This window comes from Gasterosteus aculeatus, chromosome 2, assembly GCF_964276395.1.
Source record: "Gasterosteus aculeatus chromosome 2, fGasAcu3.hap1.1, whole genome shotgun sequence".
Lineage (NCBI taxonomy): Eukaryota > Metazoa > Chordata > Actinopteri > Perciformes > Gasterosteidae > Gasterosteus > Gasterosteus aculeatus.
In genome coordinates, this window is record NC_135689.1 from 18,345,541 (window position 1) to 18,366,686 (window position 21,146).

General features: G+C 48.8%; 1 protein-coding gene across 1 annotated transcript; it reads right to left on the reverse strand.

Moving 5' to 3' along the window:
- Positions 1-247: 247 nt before the first annotated feature.
- On the reverse strand, positions 248-17,311 carry pard6b (par-6 partitioning defective 6 homolog beta (C. elegans)). The gene is made up of 3 exons (XM_040193935.2): positions 16,873-17,311; positions 15,572-15,794; positions 248-4,018 (listed from the first exon to the last, which is right to left on the reverse strand). The coding sequence occupies exons 1-3, from the start codon at positions 16,933-16,935 to the stop codon at positions 3,090-3,092; spliced, it is 1,215 nt and encodes a 404-aa protein (XP_040049869.2). The 5' UTR covers positions 16,936-17,311; the 3' UTR covers positions 248-3,089.
- Between the last annotated feature and the right edge of the window lie 3,835 nt (positions 17,312-21,146).

Genomic DNA, 21,146 nt, shown 5'->3' on the forward strand with positions numbered 1-21,146 from the left:
TCATCGGGTTGGGCCTGTTTTTTGCTTTACCAGAATAAGAGAGGCAGACATTGTATTTCTTTGTTCTTTTATATGCTTGCTTGTTCACGTTTGCGGAATTAATGATAAATACAGAATCCCCCATTAGCAATTAACTCTTTTCCCCCGTGGCCCTTTGATTTTTGTTTAGTTTTGAGTCTTTGGACAAATTGCTGCTACAATAAGCTTTTAATTCACAGCTGACAGCAGGCAGACCAGAAACCATTAATATTGCTACACATTAGTTTATTTCATCCAGCTCCTACAATCAGCAATTACAGGTGTACATCTATTTATTCATAATTCTCCAGTTGATTTTTAAAAACATTTCATTAAAGGTGATAAAAATGTACATCGTATATATCGTCGATATGAAAATACTGACAATCCTCTTTACAAATCTATACCATTGGATTTATCTGGCGAACAAAAATCATTGCTCGGTCACTTTAAAAATTAAAAATAAATCGTACTCCGAGCAAAGCAAGTAGCCTGTTTTGAGGTTGTGCTAATACAATGGTTCCTCTCCCACAAAATAATATTGATAATTCACAGTATGGGAGAACAAAAACAAAATAGTAGTGTCACATTTTGCACAGACTCTCCGTTGCTTCATCCAGAATAGTAGAATCACCTACTAAAATAGTCTCCTATTGGGAAATAACATCTACGAGAGATTAACAACCAAAACAATTACAGAAAAACATAGCAGTTATAAAAATAAAAGTCATAAAATGTGTTCAAAAGGAAGAAAATATGCAGATGCATGATTAGAGAATAAATAACAATGCCGCTGTGGTTACAATCCCAGTGTCTATGTGGTAAAGTCAGAAATTAGGAAAATAAATTAACATTGATTTCTAAGTCTTCCATTCAGTACCATTCACAACCATTTCATGTCGGAAGTCAAAAGTCCCGGCAGTGCTCTTGTGTACCGTGAAAGACAAGACCGTACACATGCAGCTTGAAATACAATAGTGGGTGCACATAGTTTACACTCATCGATATTCACCGTCAGATAAGATCATTGGGTATTCAAGCAATAAATCAGAACTACCAAAGGATGGACATTAGTGTGATGGTGGTACGTGTGGACGTGTCTCATTACAAGTGCACAGGGGGTCACATGAAGCCAATAAACATTACTCTGGGGGGGGGGGGGGTGTGTGTGTGTGTGTGTGCCCACCACGTTTCAGCCAGTGAGATAAAAGCCACGCTAGTCAGGAGCATCATTTTTAACAACAGCGCAAATGCTGAAACGTGCCTGCTCTCACTTCAGGGAAGCAGTTGGCAGCACCATGTGAGGTTAATGGATATATACATCTCTATAGATATAGATATACATTTCCAATAAATGTTATGGATCCGCTTTAAGAACTAAAACCGTGCGAGAATTGCCTCTTCCTGTAGAGAATGTTTCATTGGATCAGAAGCATATCTGAGCGTCTTCATGGGCAAATTAATTAAAAGTGCAAGAATCCCACATTAAAAGCGGCACCTGGGAAGAAGTTGCGGGTCAAATTTGGACCTAATCCCTTAGTCGAGGCTTCTGAGAGGATGTTTTGTTACAAAGTTGTTACGGAAAGCTTTGGATAGCAAACAGATGAAGGCGAGGCACCCCGCCCTGCCTCGCCTTCATCAAACCCGGTGGTGAATGAGTTTTTGTTTAAAATAGGACTCAATCTGACCAGAGCTTATTATAAATTCTGGGCTGTTTCCGTGTTGTCAGTGACTGCATCACCAACTCATTTCTGTGGTTGTGTTTGCAAACAACATCACAATGCGGCTATTGATCCGCCGTTTAGGCCCAAAGTCAATATTTAGAAGTATCAGGGTTACATTCTCCCCTCGCGGGTCATTGATTGAACTCAGTGATGAAGCCAAAGAAGGAAGCGGTGCGGAAATACTGCCGACAACAGTTTTTCATGTGCAAATGTCTTGTGAACCATCCGACTGGCGAGAGAGAGATGAACGTACCGATGAGGTGTGTCGCGTCGCGGTCCAGAGAGGAAGAAGAATATTAAAAAGTACGTACAGCAGGGGAAATAGCCCTTGTCGCAGAGGAGTAGAGGGAAGGCAATGTGAAGGAAAAGCAGGAGGGAGATTCAGTACGAGACGTCCCGTTTCCGGTCGGGGGACTTCCTGCTGGTCAGATGGAAACTGGTCATACGGTCACTTGTATGGTGTAAAAGAATAAGAGGAAACAGAAATATGTCATACTATTTTTGTTCAATATAAAACAGGCATGAGAGATTATGAAAAGAGTAGTTGCCCCCCAAGGAAAGATCGCAAATATACAACCTTTCATTGTCAGTTATTGACGCAGTGAGTAAAAAAAGGGGGGGGGGGGGGCAGTTAAAAGCATCTGAGCCAAAACGAACAAGAGTTTTTCTTTCTAGGTGCTTTTTCCTCACATAGAAACCAGGACATTACTGTACTGGTCACTGGGGGAGGAGGTCACGGTTGGGTGACAAAGCAAAACTAAATGGAGAAAAAGGGGAAGAAACAGCCACAGATTGTCAACAAAAGCACTACTTCAGTGTGTGTTGTTATGAGGTGGGGATGACTTGTTAAAGCTTCATCTATTCAAGGGACTGACAACAAGGATGTGGCGTCTCCTCTCTGCCCTCCTGTGGAAGCTCAGCGTAACAAAATCTTCCAGGTGCAAAACAAGTGCTTACAGTGGTTCAGAAAAGAGCATGAGGCGGCATCCAATTACACTTCTGCTACACTCTTTTTGTCCAACATTTCTGTGCCTGCAGGCCTGGGGCGGGGTGTGTGGGTGTGTGGGGGGGGCATCGCTATGGCACACATGGGCGGTTATTGGCATGTAGACGAGCGTCCATCGCGTGATCTAAGGAAGAACTCGCACGTCTGCCGTCAGTGACAAGAGATCCAAAGAGCACACGCTCTGCTGCTCTGCTACAGTCGTATTCATGATGGTGCAGGATGCTCCCGAGCTGGTTACCATGACTCCCGTGTGTGTGTGTGTGCGTGTGTGTGTGCGTGTGCGTGTGGATAACGTTTGCCTCTCTGGTTTCCAGTGTTTAGTCGCGTGCGTCCGGCCCCTCTTACAGAGTGATGACCGTCCCGTCCTCCTCCAGACTGCGCATCTCAGCCGCTCTGTCTGGGGACGGTGTGGTGGAGTTGGCGTTGCTCGGCGGCCCGCTGCTGCCGCTGGCCAGCGCGGCGCCGTTGACGGAGAGGGCGGAGGGGGTGCGGAGGTTGAGGTGGGGCTCGTAGCGGGGCAGCGAGGGCATCCCGTAGTCGGTGTAGTCGGCCGGGTCGCGCCCCGCGGACTCGGCCTCGCCGCCCACCTCGATCACCAGGTCCTCGTCGTCCTCCTCCTCGCTCTCCAGCTCCCCGACGGGGAAGTTCTGGATGATGTGCGACGGCGCGGGAGCCGCGGCACCGACCCCGCCGTGCGACGAGTAGCCGTAGTAGCTGGCGCCGCTGTCCGACGACCGCCCTGAGCTACCGGACGCCGTGCCGCCTCCGCCTCCTCCTCCACCGCCGCGAACTACATTGTTCCGCTGGTTGGCGGGCTTGACGGTGATGATGAGGTTGTGGCTGTTGGCGATCATCATGTCCGTCACCTGGTCCAGAGATTTCCCAACCACCTCGATGCCGTTCACCTCCAGAACCTCGTCGTTGACCGCCAGCAGGCCGGTGCTCTCCGCCAGCCCGCCGGGCACCATGCGGGAGATGAATATCCCCGGGACCTTCTCCAGGCCCTGAGGGGTGACCCGCACGCTGGAGCCGTCGCGAATGTAGAAGCCCAGGGGCTTCTCCTGGCCGTGCTTGTACAGGCGAACGCGGCGGTGCGTCTCAGGCAGGATGTCCACGTCGATGATGGAGGAGACGGGCCGGAAGTCCCTCGGGAGGCTGATGATCACCGGCGGTTTCTTCCTGGTGGCGTCGGGCCGCAAAAGAACCGCCGACAGCACGGTGTTCTTCTTCCTGGTCAGCGAGTTGGTACCAAACGTGTAGTCGGCTTCTTCTGCGGAACAAAAAGAAACAGGGAAGTAGAGACAAGTGACGTGGGGAGAGAGGACAACGATGCATGGAGACAGAAAGAAAAAAAAAAAAAAAAGAGAAATGTAAATGAGGATGTGAATGAACAAAAGAGGGTTCATGTCCCGTTAACATCCCAGCAGGCTAACTGCACATCAAGGCTGACAATCTGTTGCATCACGTCCTTCCAGGAGAATGAATAACGCTTGATCTCTCAGCCTGAGGCATCGCTGCATGGCGCCAACACACGCACACGCACACGACCCCCGGATCCCAATGACAGCCAAACCCAAAGCCTTCAGGCTGGCGCACGCGTCTGCGTCTTTACGTACCGTCGTGTTGACGCACTCGTTTCAATTCATGGTTCTAAAAGTCTTGCGTGTGTTGCAGAGCTATTCACCGCCAGAACAACAGGCGGAGTAACGGGTTTTTGTTGAAGACGTCTTTGTGTGTGGAAGTTGTTGGTTTGTTTATTTATTTATCATAGACTTTATGCATCGACACTGCTGCTTTTCATCGCGGACACATTTGTCCCGTATTTTCCTCCACAACTTTGTTCCCCTTGACCGGCAAACCGGCGTTTGCGGCGATCTCCCTCCGTGAATCCAACCCGCCAATGACGGCTTGTATAAGCCGTCATATTTACGCATTTCTTCCGACAAACGTTCTTCAATCTGATCCGTTCTCTCGTAAACGTTCTTCCTTTTAATAATGAAGTTTAGTTATAAAAGTCTACCCAACCCCCCCGTTAACGACCCTCCGACAGAGAGTGAGCTCGAACTGGTGCTTCTACTTTAAGGATCCAGGCACAGATGAGGGACAGATAACCAGCTGTCCCCCTTTATTTTTCCTTCTTTTCCGGTTTTTAGGAGGCGTGAGTCACACTGCTTCAGACTTTAACCCAGGCGGCAGATATTAAAATTAGACCAAAGGCTGGCGGTGACGGAGGGAGAACCTGGACCTTGGTTCGGTAATAGTTAACCAGCATAATGCACAAAGCTAAACATTAACATTTCTGTGACTCACTTTCTTGTTTGTCTATTTCTGGAGTTATTTTCAACACCCTTTCTTGTGAATATGCCCTCAACTTTTTCACAGCACTTTGTTCACTCTATTTTTAGATGAAAGGGCTCTATGAATAAAACTCAGACTAGCCGCACTGAACACTTCTCTTTGAGGTTCGTCTCTTCCGTCTGAGAGGGAGTGTGTGTGTGTGTGTGTGTGTTGTGTGTGTATAATCTGTGAAAACTTTCATTCGGGGGCCCGATGAAGATTGCCCGGCTCTCGGGTTATGGCGGGTACGCGCCCCACCACTCCCGTCTCCATCTTTAAAACTAAAACAAAGGATCAACTGTCCCGAGGACGAGCGGCGGTCTCGTGTTTCGGTTCCCATGAGGCACGGGTCTAGTATATACACACACCTGACCTTATGGGCACACACACACAAACACGGAGCAACAATAGCTTCATACAAACCATGAGGGCAAAAATGCCAAAACACAAGTTTGATCCTCTCACGCTCTGTACCTGTTCAAACCGCTGACCCGCACGCCGCCGTCAGAGCGTTATGCAATAGTAATAATAAAAAAAGGGCGTAGAGATGACTGTCTCTCTCAAACACACACACACACGCACAAAAGCCTTATTGAGCAGAGAAGGATGGCCACTACGGGGACACACACAGAAACACAGTACTGAGTCCTGGCAGCAAATGGCACATGCATGTGTCTTCCTGACCACAGCAGCAGGTGTTGCTTTGCACACACACTTATGAGGTTGATGTGTGGTCAGCGAGGTTGCCTGAGCGCTCATGAGCAGCGCAGTGAGAAGCTGCATTATAGCTCGTTAGAGTGGAATAGGCTACAAAAAAGGTAGTTCCCCATTTGGTGCGCTACAAATGACCTTAATGTAGTTCCCACATTTTATTGACACAACGGAAAACACTACCCCAAACTCTGGATGACATAAACCTTATGTTTTTGTCCATAAACAAAGGACTGAGTCTTTGTGAAAGGCCGGAAATGTCAACCAAAAGTTTCCTCTTTATGGGCAATGGAAGGAACTAGTGTGTTCATTGTTGTTTATTACAACTCATACAAGGAGGAGGAGGAATAATTACTTTATAGTAAGCAGTGTAAAGGCTGTCAAAATACGCAGTTGGAGAGACGAAGCCAAAAGTCGACCAAGTGACATCATAACAACAGAAACCAGCTTTAAAACAGCGGTTATGCATTTTCCTGTTCGTCTCCTCGTGTAAGACCCAGATTTTTCCCCCAAAAACGAGCACCGATGGTGATCTTGTGGCTGTGAATCGCTTTTCATAGAGCAGCGCTTTTGTTTATTCGACAAGCAACTCTTCAGCACATCATTATCGGTTCAAACCTGTTTGACTGAACGCCAGACGAGGGAATGTTCTCCCCCCTAAAAGGGAAGTGATGATGTACTGCAGGCCTGATGTTCACTACACAGTCTTCATCCCTCTGACAGGACACGCCTGCAGTGTGTCAGGCCCGCGCTGCAGGCGTAGGTCGCAGACCCCTAATAAAAGCACACAACCCCTCTCCACCCGTTCCCCCATCCAGCCCTGCGTGGCGCTTGCCACGGATGCGCACAGGCTTGGCATTCCAACTATGCAGAGGCTGCTTTGACTTCCCACACTTTGAATAGCCAGCGAGGAGCAAAAAGGAAGCGAGGCAGAAAATGACGACGCAGCGCACATCGTCACACGCGACGACCGCTCGATCCCCCAGTGTTTCCCCAACCATTGTAACAGGGGGTGGGCCCTCCCCACCCCCTGAAAAAGGGTGCAATTTTTTTAAATTATTAAAAATATATATAGCCTAACCTAACCCCCGGCTGGACCATTTGCCCGACTACTACAGCCCCCCAGAAGTTGTAAACCAAGGGGAAACACTGTCCCCTCTGTAGTATATGACCAACAAGCAGAGCACTCACAGGGGGGAGTGATGCATCTCCATCGCATTAAGAGAAGCATTAGCGCACAACTGCCGTGCAGCGGTTAATTCCCTCTCATATATATATATATATATTATATATATAATATATATATATATAAATAATATATATAATATATATATATATATAAATAATATATATATATATATATATATATAATATATATATATATATAAATAATATATATATATATATATATATATATATATATATATATATAGAGAGAGAGAATTAGTATTTTACTATTTATTGTATTTTTTTATTTGATGTTAGATCCTTTTTTTTCTTTTTATTATTCCCTTTTCTTCATTTATTTTTGCATATTACTAATAGACCAGAATATTACAGAACATTTGCGTTTCTAAAAAGGAAACGTGTAACACACATAAGTGCTCACACGTGCTCCCCGCAGCGACGGCTACACTCCTCACACAGCGTTACAGCTCCCATGATGCGGGTCGACGAGGCCCGGGCTTCGCTTGTGACACAACGATCCGTCACTTCCTGCTAACAGCCCTGCGCGGTGCTGAGTCACGGAAACCTGACACTTGTGTCCAGTTGAAGGAGTCCTGCCACTATCGCTTCCAAGAGCACCGCCGACTGTACTATTGGACTATTGGGATCTTTCATTTAAACAACATATTTTCCCGGCTATTTTGCAGCTGGTCGGCTGTCGAGTCTTAAAACGGGGTTTGAGTAGAGCTACGGCTAAAAGCTCTCTGAAAAAGGTCCTCGGGTTTAATTTTTTTTTGACAGTAGCCGGCCAGGAAACCCCCGTCTTCAGCCTCCAAACATGACACACGTGTGAAAGATCAGAGGCGTGGAAGGCTGCAGGGTTCTGGAAACAGTCGGGTTTGTTGATGGAAGGCGCCACGGCGTTCCTGACACGGAGTGATACAAGAAGGCGGGGAGGGGGGGGGGTAGAGGAGGGGGTGGGGGGTGGTTGTGTGTGTCAAGGAGAAAAACCAGGGGTGATGTGAAACAAAAACAAAAAGACCTGAACACCACAGGAGAGAGATCAACTGAAAACAGAGAGGAAAGAGGAGGTGGTAAAAATAAAAAACAAATTTAAAAGGAGGACATTCTTGGAGGGTTACTATTCCTGATGTGGGGAGCATACCTTCCTGGCTCTGATAAGACGGGAGATGAGGAAGGAGGGACGAACCTCAAGAGAGCGCTGAGAGGAAGGAGTCTTGCACAGCCAGGATAGAGACAAAGCCGTCAGGGGAGGGGGATTGGTTGCATGAGTCTTTGTGTGTGTGTGTGTGTGTGTGTGTGAGAGAGAGAGACGGGGAGATCGAGCTGACAACTTGAGCAATTGCTGATTAAATTCATAATTCCAAAAGACCTCATTTGCGAATGTTCGCCTGCTTCTAGGCCTCCTCACATGATCCCTTTCATGAATTCTCTATTACACTCATCTGTCCTGCTTTATTATTCTCTGTTGGCAGGATCCATCCGTCACAACAGAATAACCGGAACCTTAATCTACACTATCCGAGTCACCAGCGTTGATGTGGCAGCACGGCGTGCAAAAAGTAACACAGCTTACGATCGGGGTTGAAGCAGAATGTAAAGACTTTATTTTCCAGTCCGCATTCATGTACAGCACTGTTCACTGTGTGTTTCTCTGCATCTCTTCTGCATCATGAAGCCATTCCATCAATTTCTTTTGTGCTGACATAAGCGCATCTCTCCTTCCTGCCTGCAATGCCTCCTCACCCTGCCATTCGGTCCTCCACTTAATCTGTCCTTTAGAGCCTTTGGTCCACCCACTTTTAAAGCAATAGCAATAACTATTGTGTTGTTTTGTCTCCCCCTCTTCTCCGTCTCACCCTCTTGGATGGAGGGAGAAGACTTGTTACAACTAGAGACCAGCGTCGGGACTAAAGGCGTCGCAAGCCGAGGTCAGCGGCTGGATGACAAGTACAGACTGGCAGGAGTCAGGATGGGGCAGGTAGCCTGGGGCTGAGGCTGGATTTGAGGGTGGGACGGGGTCAGGGACGGGGTCAGGTCACCCGGGGGTGTGTGCGTTAGTACCGGGTCACGGGGAGAAGTCTGGGGCAAGGTCGCTACATCTAGGTTCGACAAACGGGGCCTTCTGCGCAGACCCGCTCGGTTACTCCTCCAGGGGGAAAGCGAGGGGGAGGAAGGACTAGCAGACGGGGAGGACGGCGGAGAAGAAGGGAGGAAGGAGGATGCCGAGCGGCCGTGTGTGCTCGGGAAACCCAAGTCTAGTCTTATGCGTCTCAACAAGGACTTAAAAGAGGAGGGGCGCGCTGGGGCACCCTGTGCTTCTGGCTCTGTCCTGCCGTCAGCGTCTGGCTCTGGAAGACAAACCAGCCAACCAGCAGTTAGATCAGGCCGCCGATGGACACCAAGACGGACACTTAGACGTGACCAGAGGAAGGAAAGACTTCACAGCAATCTCACAGGTTTTAGAAAATGCCCCAAGTGCCGTTAGAACCAGACAGATGTGCCCAGATGTACATTGGTAGGAACCCCACCTCAGAATGCGCACCAGTGCTTTTCCCGCTCGACCCGCGGACTTCACATTGTGAGGACGTGACGCGTTCTTACAATCTCCATAGATCTCTTAAGCATTAGAGGAAGCGTTTGAGGTGTCCCGTCAACAATTACCCATCAGGACTTTTTGCTGAAACCACTAATCCAAGGCCGAGCGGCGCCGTGTCCAGACGTCCATGTTGAGAGCACGTTGGAACGATAACGGAGACCTTTCAGCGTGACGGCACATTAAAAGTCTTAACAATACACAGTGTGGGGATCCGACCAGAGTTATCGTGCTTTTCTTTCATGACATAGATAAGAGTTGACCGGTTGGGAATCTCAGAGCCGGGTTTCAAAGATTAGATACGATTTCAACAACAGCTGATGAAATGCAGATTGTTTTTTATAAAAACATGAACGTAAAGACTACAAACAATGACAGTAGTGTTTGCAAACTGCACGTTGAAACCTGCCGACTACGGTGCGCTGCTATCCAGGGTAAACATACAGGAACATAAATGGAGCACCAAGCCGGGCCACAGAAAGAACGTTTAATTAAACGTGTGTTCAAAATACACTGTTTGCCCTCACGCTCCACCCAAAAGAGTACTGCTCATATCATCTAATGATACTTAATAGGGAGAAAACTGCCTCTGGGTGGTTTTATGTTTATGAACAAGGTCAACATCCTTCATGTTTCATTGAAATACAAATAAATGACTGAATATACTCCTCTTAATCTAGTACCCGTGGTCTAGCAAAGCCCTTTCAAAACCTGTGACATGAACTAAGACGGAACTGAAGCGATTTATGGGCATTTATGAGAAGTCATCGAGTCCCACGTGTACAAAGTTCAACATTCTCTGCTAAAGTATGTCACCCATTCACCTGTCACACTCCTTGTCCCAAGCGGTATTTATAGACACTTTTACACTTGGTAAACAATGATGACGCACCAAAGTGTACGCACGTAGTTTAGCAACGGAAGTGCGTTGGTGCAATAGCTGATAACGCTACGGAAAGACATTAACTACCTCAACTAAATTGGACTCTCTATGTGTGATTGAGGTGGTATTGGGTGAGCGGAACACGGCACGTGCCCCAAATATACACATGAATTTAATTAGTTATGAGCCCCTGTCCATCAGTAGCTAGCATCCACACACAGGAGCAACGTTGGGGTTCAGTGTCTTGCCCGAGGACACAGCGGCACGCGGGCTGGAGGACGCCCATGCTCTCCACTCACCCACGAGTCGCCGAACGCTTGTGGCTACGCTCCGTTTGGTAGCGTTCACAGCGCCACGCACACCATCGCGTATAGAATCACCGGTTTGGACTTCATTGAGCTTTTAAATTGGCACTACAAACAGGTCCATTTCTGAGGAGTGGCAGTCGACACGTTTGACAGCCAGCAGCCGGTGTTTTGGTTTAACTGGTGACTCAACCGTGCGGAAAAAACACAGTAACCACATTTAAGCGGGCCGCGTAAAAGCATTGGATCAATCTTACATACACACCGGTTCATGTTTATTATGGACGGTCATGACAGTTGTCAGAACCCCCCCCCCCCCCCCCCTCTTCTTCTTCTTCCATCTAAGCCACCCTCTCTCCATCTCCTGGCGGGCTGCATACTGTCCCATCTAGCCAGGTTCCAAAGGCTTTCTAGCTTCCCAGGCCCTGCTTCGGCTCTCTGCTTTCTTTCTTCCACTCATTCTCCTTTTCACCATTTCCCGTCTCTCTCCATCGCCCCCTCCCCGCCCCCCACCTGACGGCGCAAGGCTCTGCGGAGGCTCCAGTCCAGCCTCCTGTCCTGTCTAATCTGGCCGGCGAACATGATCAGAGGGCTGGCCACATTCTCTTTCTCCCTCCCTCTCCCTCCCTCCACCCAACTTGGGCCTCACTATGCATTCCTCCCTCACTAATACTATCCCCCCCCCCTCCCTCCCAGCCTCTTGCTGCATTCCTATCACCCTTACACTACTCCCTCTGCTTTCCCCAAAGCTCTAATTACACGCCTTGCCTAAACAATGCCTTATACATTACTCCCTCTGTAGCACCGTTTACTCGGTCTCCCTTTCGTCCTTGCACCTCCCTCATTAGGCCTAAGACATGTTCCTCCTCCACACATTGCTATCAATCCGTTGTTCCCTCGCAGCATCCTGGGGAATGATTATCTGCAGAGAACCTGACATCCAAAGCCACGGTGGTGGTTGAGTTCTATTATTTTCACCCTCCATGCTCCTAAAGTTCCCTCAGCAGCACTCCATCTCTCGCGCTTGAATCCGCTCATCTCGAGCTCGCAGGAGTGAGTCTCTTCACTTATTCTGACTGCTAGATGCCGGGTCGGTTTCCTTACGCCGTCACATTCTCACCCCGTCCTTTCTACTGTGCACATACCTTTCTTTCATTACTCAGCAGACTCTGTACATTGCTTATTGCGTTTATCCTGCTCTAGTGCTTGTTTTGCAGGGTGGTAGACTTTGTCCTTGTTGTACATTTCCTTTACTCTGGCTGAATGAGTCATGGGCTGGTTACTTATTACGAAGGCAGTCCCTACTGGGACACGCAAATAAAAGCATTCCTGTCCCTCTGCATACTGGGAAGGAGGTACGGTCCACCCAGGACAGAAACTGTGAGAGCTGTGAGTGACGTCACAAAACAAACCCACGCCCTGAGAGAGGCTGCTTACAAACCCAGAAACTGCGTGTGGGTGAGAACGTTCTGGACGAACGATGCAGGCAAATACGACATCACTTCCGACGAGCATGTTTACAGCAAAACGAACACAAACCCGGCGAGTCGCTCAGCGTCCACATCGCTGATGTGACGGCAAAAGTATTACATTTAAATGATGAGGAACCGTTCAATGGTTGGGGAACAGTCTCAGTTTACTATTGATCATTCTACAGCGGAACCAGAGGTGACCTACAGGGCTCCACTGCTTCAACCCGTATGCCTTTATCCACATGGGCCAAAAGAAAAAGACACAAAATGATTGAATTCCTCGTAGCAGCTTTAAAAAGAAACATCGATAATAATAAGTTGGCCACTTTTTCATCACCCGCTGACTAATGACCACAACAGACTCATCTAATGTTCTGCTTGCACGGTGAGTCGTTCCCATTCTACTGATTCTGATCCAGTGGGTTTGTGCGTCTCTACTTAAAGAAGCTACAATTACATGAGGACACCAGACACATCCAAATGACAGATTAGGCGACAAGAAAAAAACCTTTTAAAAATAAGCAGTTCACATCCAAAACACTTTTTGACCCGGTTACTTATAATGCTAATAAATCTTGATTTTTGTTGTGGGAGATGCCGATGTCTGGCTTCTTTATTACTCCACCTTCAAGAGAATCCTAACCCAGTAACACAAGATAATCTTAAGACTTAATAAACCTTTCTAATGAAGGAACTATTTCCTTCCAAACCCCACACACGAAAGACGCTCGTACCGTGTCCTGCCAACCAGACGACCGCGCAGGAGGAAGCGTGCCTCTCCTCATGGACCCGCAACAGAGACGTAAACATTACCAGTGCCCTTCTCGCTTGAGCTCTAATGTTAGGTAGCTCAGTGGTACGTCTTTGAGTCCGTGAGTCAATGCACGCTTCCTTGGGCGCCGGGATATAGCTGGCAGATGTAGTTTCAATCCGAAACCACTCACAACATTGCCTGTGGGTTATCTTTAGTAACCCGGGCATGATTTATGGAAAAAGACAACGGTTTAGTTTGTACCGTGCAGCTTTGGGAGATTTGAAATCAATTTTGACAAGAAGGCCGGTATCTCCCAGCTGACACCAACACAATCCAGCACTAGCACTACAAGTAATGGCGAATTACGTGTACTTCTTATTTTAGGGTGGACTGTCCCTTTAAGACAGTCTGTTTTCAAATGCAAGCAATACTGCTCCCAGCATGCTTTGCGGCTCCCATCAGCCCCATGCAATATTAATCCGACAATGAACAGGCCTCTTCACGGCTGCCATGACAACCAGTAAACAGTGGACTCCTCACCGCCGGCTCGATGATCATCAGCAGGTCGCTGGCAAACGGGGCGGCGGGGAGTGAGGGTCCCCGGTGCTGTCGAGTTATATCGCCGAGTGCTGAAGTTCGACATGAGCGGCAGAGACAGAGTCTGGTGGTCCACACGCAGACAGCAACACGCACTCCGTTGCTCAGCAGGGAACAGTGCGGCGTTAATGGCTGGTCAGTGATGTAGCGTTGGTGCATAAACAACAACAACAACTATGTGGGCTTTATTCAAGAACCGCAACGAAACAATACGTAAACAGACGCTCACAAACGCTTCCATCTGCACATCAATGAATGAACAGAACTCAAGTGAACTAAAAAACACGCTGCCCAAAATAATGACACCCAACATGTTTGCATTAGCTCCAAACATGTCACACAGATATCTGTGGTACTATTCCATGAAGGCAAACGTGCGCCAAACTCAGCGCACACCCGCTGCCTCGTCTGAAGCGCTTGCTCTGACGCAATGCCCGATCACGTTACATCGGAGCATCGAAGACATTTACATAATCGCTCAGTTCTCAAAAGGGACATGGTCATAGTGTGACGGCATTATAAGCCACTTAGTGAGCGTAAGACTGAAGCGCGGTGGTGCACTAAACACCACCAAGCGGTGCAGAGCAGAAAACTGTGGGAGGATTGCACATAAGTGACAGTCTGACCCCTCCACTTCCTGACCTCAGAGCTGCTGACAACACAAGAGAGTTTAGAGTTCGCCTGCCTGCGTAAATGAGGCCTTAAAGAGAATAAAGGGCCGCTTTAGATGCAGAGTAATTTGTGCTGATGACAGCAAACGAAGATTGGGGAGGACAGTAACATTAAAAGCATTTCTCCAAAACAATATAACAGTCCGCAGTGAATTTGACCTCATGTAACCAAGAGAGCAGACTGCCCGGCTGTGAGACCCTTTCCACGTGCACCAACAGAGCCATGGCTGGAAATAACAGCTGCAGAAATATAACCACTCATCTATAAGCGGAATATTAGCTGCATCGACACACGGAGACAAATCAGGAGGAAAATCCAGGGTTAGAGGGCAGAGAGGTCTACAGGCAACTGTGGCTGCATTATTATGTCTGTGTGTTTATATTCTGTCTTTGTTTAATATAGCTGTGTGCGAGTGGCTGACTGATCTGTGAAGCCTGCCTGCTTGCATGAGTGCATGCTCCCATGGGTTTTGTGTGTGTGCAGCAGCGAGCCCAGCGTGGGGGTAGCGTCTGTGGCGTGTAATTGAAACACGGTCCCATGCAGCGCTGCAGAGTGACCCCACTAATCTCCCCCCTGACAAAGTGGCTTAGATTCTATAGGGTCGTATGGCACAGCGAGACAGCTTAAACACAACAGAGCGCGCCGCCCAACATGCGCCGGCCCGCACCCCCCCCCCCGGGGGTCCTCCCAGCATTCAGCAGGTCACCCTCCGCAACTCATTAGGTGCACTTCAAAAATGAATTCAAGTAGTTCAGTAGTTCTTTTACACATGTCGTCCGACAGAAACAAGTTTGCATTAATACTTCAACACGTGCAAAGAATAAATAGCAAGTCATGAGCAAATATTACGACAACCGCAAATTCCAGGCACACAAAAGAAACAGGATATCCTAATCGGAGAAGAACCCCCTGGGCGGCTTGACTGGTGGTGTTCGGGGAGACGGGGCAGAGAGATTGCCTTTGGAAACAAATACTGCTTCCCAGCAAGGTTTCTGGCCGTTAGCTATTTGGGTCAGAATGGGACACCAGACAACACAGCCAGAGCACGGGGGTGATAACAGCTCCACGAGGACAAAACACACAAGCAGCAATCCGCCTGAAGAACTGAAAAGGTAATCTGATACCGTGGTCATTCTCACCTTTTCACTTTGCGCTTATCTAGATAGAATAAACAAAGCTAATTTCACTGCTCAAAAGCTCGTCATGCATAACTGAGCTGCACCCCTCAAGGATAGCGGAACACTTGTTTGTGTATCCATCAGATCAGTAAACGATCACTCTTTGTTCCATAACTTCCTCCATGCTTACCTTTCCTCTGCAGGAACAGTCTGAGCAGGGGGCTGGCGGTTGAGATGGCTTTGTGGTAGTTATCATCATTGTTGATGGGCAGCAGGTCGCCGTGGACGTCGGCGTAGCCCACCAACAGCTCCACGTTGGGGATGTGATGCACGTGCTGCAGGAGGCCGTAGAACTCATCGAAGCGGCCCGGTTTCGAGCGCTCCAGCGAGAACCGACGAAACTCTGCACCAAACTGGGACGGAGCACACAAGGAATGCACACATGTGAGAGACGTGGACACGGCAGGAGCGGAACTGCACACTGGCGGAGACGTGGTGATAAGCCAATGCAGCCATAATTTGGAATCACTGAAGGCCACCTGAGATTTGAGGCAGTGTTTGATAAGTGCACACTGTTCTGGTAGCCAGCTCGTTCTTAAAACCACATACGAGAGTCTGTCGTTCCACGTGGACGAGCTACCACGGGTGACTCTGTGATGTGAGTGTAGCTCTATGTCTGATCAACCACACGTTCCCACAACGCTGACCAGAGAGATGGTGATCGCCGTGGTCCGGCCGGATCAATGTGAGAGGAAACTCTTAGGGCAGGCGCGCTGAAGAGAAGGACCAAGTGTTGTCGTTACTGTTGCCCGACGCTGACAAAAGATGATCTATGATCCACTGCCAACCTGGACAATACAGTCAATCTGAGCACGAAGGCGAATTAGGTTACATGAACTATGAGTGGGGGGAGCGAAGCAGGCCCCGGGCCCGTTTCTGGTAAGTGCCCGCATTTGGACACGAGTAGTGGTTAGACCAAACATCTCAAATGACCCTGGACTGCGCCGGTTTGGTTTGGGAAGAGGCTGTACAAAGTGACGTGACGTAACGTAGCGCGCCGGGGTCGTTTCTTATAAACCGGTTGTTGTGGCCCGAAGCCGGACTTGAGTTGGGTCCACGCAGGTAGGAGGAACCAGAAGGAGCGGCGAGGGAGTCTGTGGCAGATGACACGCGACACGGCGTCAGCTGACCTCCGTCTTCACGCCCGCTTCAAACTTCTATTTCCTCAGAACAACTTAGCATCACGTCAACGTGGAAGTTTAAAGTATGGCGGCGGGACAGTCACCGTACGGAAGCCCCGCTCCGGCCGGTCAAGCTTTAGCTCGTATCGATGCGGAACGCGCGACCACATCATTAAGCCACTTAGCATGCTAAATTAGCCGAGTTATCGTCACGGGAGGGCGTGCGAGGTGGTGGAGGGAGGGAGGGGGGGGGTCACACATATAACAAGTAAACTGACAACGAACTCTGGGCGTGTGACGTCAGCGTTACCTTGCTCTTCACCTCCACGGTGCTGAGTGACCGGTTGCTCGGCACTCGGTGGGTCTTGTTCATGTTTCGCTAGCAGCGCCGCGCGCCTGCTGCTGCTCCTCCTCGCGCGCTGCTGCTGCTGCTGCTGCTCTGTATCCCAAAAACAAAAGTACGTGCGTATCCGCCGGTTCTTCCAGCGACGCTGACTGTCTCCGCGACTTCTCGACGCCCACCGGCGATATTGTTTCTCCAAGAATGCGACAACGGCCGCCGACCAGCGTAGTTCACCCAGGAAACTTATCTCATACTCGCCGTGCCAACGCAGCTACACCACTACTACGCTCGCGCTCTGTCGCTCTCTCTCTCTCTCTGTGTGGGTCTCTCTCTCTCTCTCTCTCTCTCTCTCTCGTGTGTGCATGTGCCTGACGACACTAAGAGATTTCAAAATAAAAGACTCTACTTGACTTCCCAATACAAGTCATGTATTATCCTGGGGCGGAGACCCACAACCTTGCTGCCAAGGAACTTAAAAAAAAAAAATTAAAGCCATTTTATATGATCCCATCCAGAAAGTAGTTTGATCTCAACATATAATTGTTGAGAGCACAAAAAACGAAAACGATTTGGCATTTGATCCCTTTGCAGCGTGTGTGGTATTGTTTGCATACTGTCAACACATGATGTATGGGACACATGTTGTAAAGTACGTTATTATGTTAAATACACATTTATGTGGTAGTAAATGTTCTAAGTGCAACTTGTTTCTTGTTGCATAGTGACACCTTCTGGCCAAAAGCCATATGGGCCTGCTGCTGGTTATGTATATACACACACTTGTGTGTGTGCTGTCAGTACAGGGAAGCACCAAAATATGTTTGACCGATGCCCTGCTGTCAGTGGTCATTGCAAAGCACTCGTGTCCATAAAAATCTGTTCGGCTTTCTCTCAACAAAGTACCATTTAAAACATTTCACCTCGTTTTATACTGCTGTGTGGTAGAAACATGTGGCATTCTTGTTTCATTAGGAAATGGATTGTGGGTTTGGAACAACTTTGGTTTGATATTGCAAAAAATATATTGCAATATGGGCTAAAAAGGTGGGACTTGACACGGATCACTTAAGTCCTTACAAAAGGATTGGATAATTCACCTTTGTTTATTTATTGTTCCTGTGTAGGCTGTATATGAAGAACCTTCCACGTGTTGCTCGGGGACTCTTAGTTTGATTGGTGGTTCTTGTACTCCATCCAGCACATCACCACCAACCTCTTCGAAAGAAGAACCATTCATCCAAACCAGACAGCTACTAGTTTCCATTAATATATGGGAATAGAATTCTAATCCAGCCTGACATCCAACATAAAAGACATTGTTCTTATTTACAAAATAAATCCCATTTTCATTATGTAGTTCTAATTCTGAATAGTGAGTGAGTGTAAAAAAAATCACAAAGTGGAGGCTCTTTATGATTCTGATGGGGGGGGGGGGGGTGGGGGGTGCAGAACTCCGATGGACCCAACTGAAAGAGGAGAAACATCGGCAAGGGCAGAGAAACCGCACCAAACCGAACGGGTTCAGGAACACTGAAACGGGTTGGAAAGCAAGAGCCGCTGTCTTAACACTTGAATCATGACCTATTGTACTTTCTTTATTAAAAATGACCCTTTTCAGCTTATTTTAAAGACCTGATTGTTTCTGAAAACAAATGAAATTATCTAATGGTGTTAAAACATTTCTATCCTCACACCTTTACCACGCGCTTCCTCTCCCCCACCTGTGGCATGTACAGCTGTTTATAGATAACCGATATCTCCCCCCGACGCAGCAGACTCCTGAGGAAACACACACACACACACACACTCTCTCATTCTGTCACTTCCCTCCTTCCCTCCCACACTATATCCGAGGAGGCCCTCAGTACGCTATCTCTCTCCAGTGAGATGATGATGATGATGGTGAAGGTGGTGATGTCACCAGCTCTACTCATGGAATATCCTAGAAAGTTTGATTCACATCTTAAACAGGATAATAGCCCAGAGTGCAGCTCAAGACGCCGCTCGTATTGGTGGAAACTCCTCCTCGATGTCTCGTCTTTATCCCGGTGCCGCCTCCCGTCTCACGTGTCCTCGTCTTTTTGGCATCGCCGCCGTGACGAATGACCTCCCTGTTTTAACAATAGGCCACGGGTCTCGTCCCCTCCCCTTTTCTCTTTGCCCCCCTCTCATCATCTCCTTTTTTTCTTCTTCCATGAATCATTTTTTGTACTGTGCAAATCGTGTGTGTGTAGCGAGGCAGTTTGAGCTGCAGGAGGCGCTTGCTGTTGGATAGGTGCCCCCCCCCCTACTCTGTCTCTCCCCCTCCACTCCACCCTTTTCCACAGCCCCCCCATTACTGCAGGAGAGGCCTCTTGTCTCCCCCGCAGTCTGCAAGGCCTCTCTTCAGCCCCCACCTCTGCGCCCCCCCCCCCTCTCTCGGTGCTGGTCTCATTGTCCCAGTGAGTGTGGCGCCCTGGTCTACATGACCTCCATGCAGTATTCAGAGGGTGAAGAGGACATGATGCCATTGCAGACACTGGGACAGATTTGTTTTCATTATTTTTCATTAATCCCCCCCCCCCCCCCCCTTTTAGCTTAACGGAAACGCGTGGTGGTTGCCCCCCCGGTGTCCACGGGGGGGCGCCACCAGGGTTCCATTGCAAACTGCCCCCCCCCAACCCTGTCCCCTGCTCTCCCCTTCTCTCTGACCGTAATTTGATCCCAGCTCAGGTGGACGGGCTGCAGGTCAGGTGGGGGAGTGGGGAAGGGGGGGGGGGGGGCTGTTCAACTGACCTGTGACCAGTTCAACCAATCAGCCTCCCCACTGTGAAGCAGGCCGCTCCGTCTCAGCAGCCTTTGTGTCTGACAACACACACACACACACCAAGGCCTCTCCGTCTCTCCTCCAGCTACAGGGGGCGCCAGCGTCTCCACCACCATCACCATCACCTCCCCTCCCCCCACTTCTCCTCCTCCTGCTCTTCTCCCCCCTCTCCTTATCCTAGATCTCTCCTTCTCCCTCCCCCCACACTCCACCTCCATCTGCCCCTGCCACCTCCTCCCCCCTTTCGTCTCTCATCTTCTTAGCTAACCCCCCTCTCCCCTGCTCTCCCAACCCTCTCCAACTCCCCTTCTCCTCGCCTTCCCTCCCCCAAGCTCCTTTCCCTACCCCTTCCTTTGCCTCCCTCCCTCCCTCCCTCCATCTCGTCTCCCCTGCCCCCTTTGAAAGGCTGTTAAGCACTCCTTCTGCACACAGCACTGCAGATGAGGCCTACGCCTCCCCCACAGTCTGCCAGGCCTCTCTCGCCCCCCCCCCCTCTCTCCCTCTCTCCCTCTCTCTCGCTCCTTACAACAGCATAGCAACACAGACTAGCCAGCCTTGCCTCTCTCCCTCTTGCACTGGGGTCATTTCCATCCATTTTAGATTCCTCATCCCAGGGCGGCAGTTTAATCAAACGCTGGGGGGTTAAAACATACGAAGGGAAAGTATGCGTAACTCACCTGGGTTGGGAGGGAGACCATGTGACTCCTATAATGTAACTCTGTCCGGACCGACTGATCCCCACTCTGGGAAAGGGCCGTTCATCCAGCGGTGCACCTCGGCAGAGGGTTAATAATGTAGCGCTCCATCTCCGACCGGGCCTCCAACACCGTCTCTTTGGTAACGCACAGAGGCTCCATTTTGCTCACACAGTGTAGCCCTCTGACCGACACATCATCCATTCCATCGCATTTACGTGCAACACCTTGTTGCACAACCTTTTTCAATTACCCTCTACTTCACCTGGAATTTCTACAGTGAAAAGGGAAAAATTTGTGAAACCGTCCTCGTGCACAGTTGATCCTGATTACCAAGCAATGCTGGATTTAACGGTGACTATCGTTGGCTAACCAGAGACTTTATAGTCTTTATACCTTCGCTGCAATGCATCAACATCAGCATCTTTTCTGTTGCAATGGAAGGATCCTTTGTTTTATGAATAATAAGGACTGGAGATATATTCAAAAAATGTATTTCCTGCAATGCAAAGTGTCACATAGGTGTGCCGAGACATGACTGCCAAAGACACGGGCATTATCTAATTTGGCTTATTTTCAACAAACAAACGAGGATATTGTCCCATTATCTCCTTTACAGACAGTCAAAGGGTCGTAACATACAAGTATCTCTTGTGGCAACTCACACATTTAGGATATATAGTCAGTGTCAAGCTTGAAGACCTTTTTTGTTGTTGAAAACGACAATAAAATTGCTCTTT

Coding starts and splice junctions, on each gene's coding strand:
- pard6b (XM_040193935.2), bottom strand. CDS start 16,935: ATGAACAAGACCCACCGAGTGCCGAGCAACCGGTCACTCAGCACCGTG. Junction 15,795..16,872: donor CCGTGGAGGTGAAGAGCAAG/GTAACGCTGACG, acceptor GCTCCGTCCCAG/TTTGGTGCAGAGTTTCGTCG. Junction 4,019..15,571: donor ACTGTTCCTGCAGAGGAAAG/GTAAGCATGGAG, acceptor TTTGTTCCGCAG/AAGAAGCCGACTACACGTTT.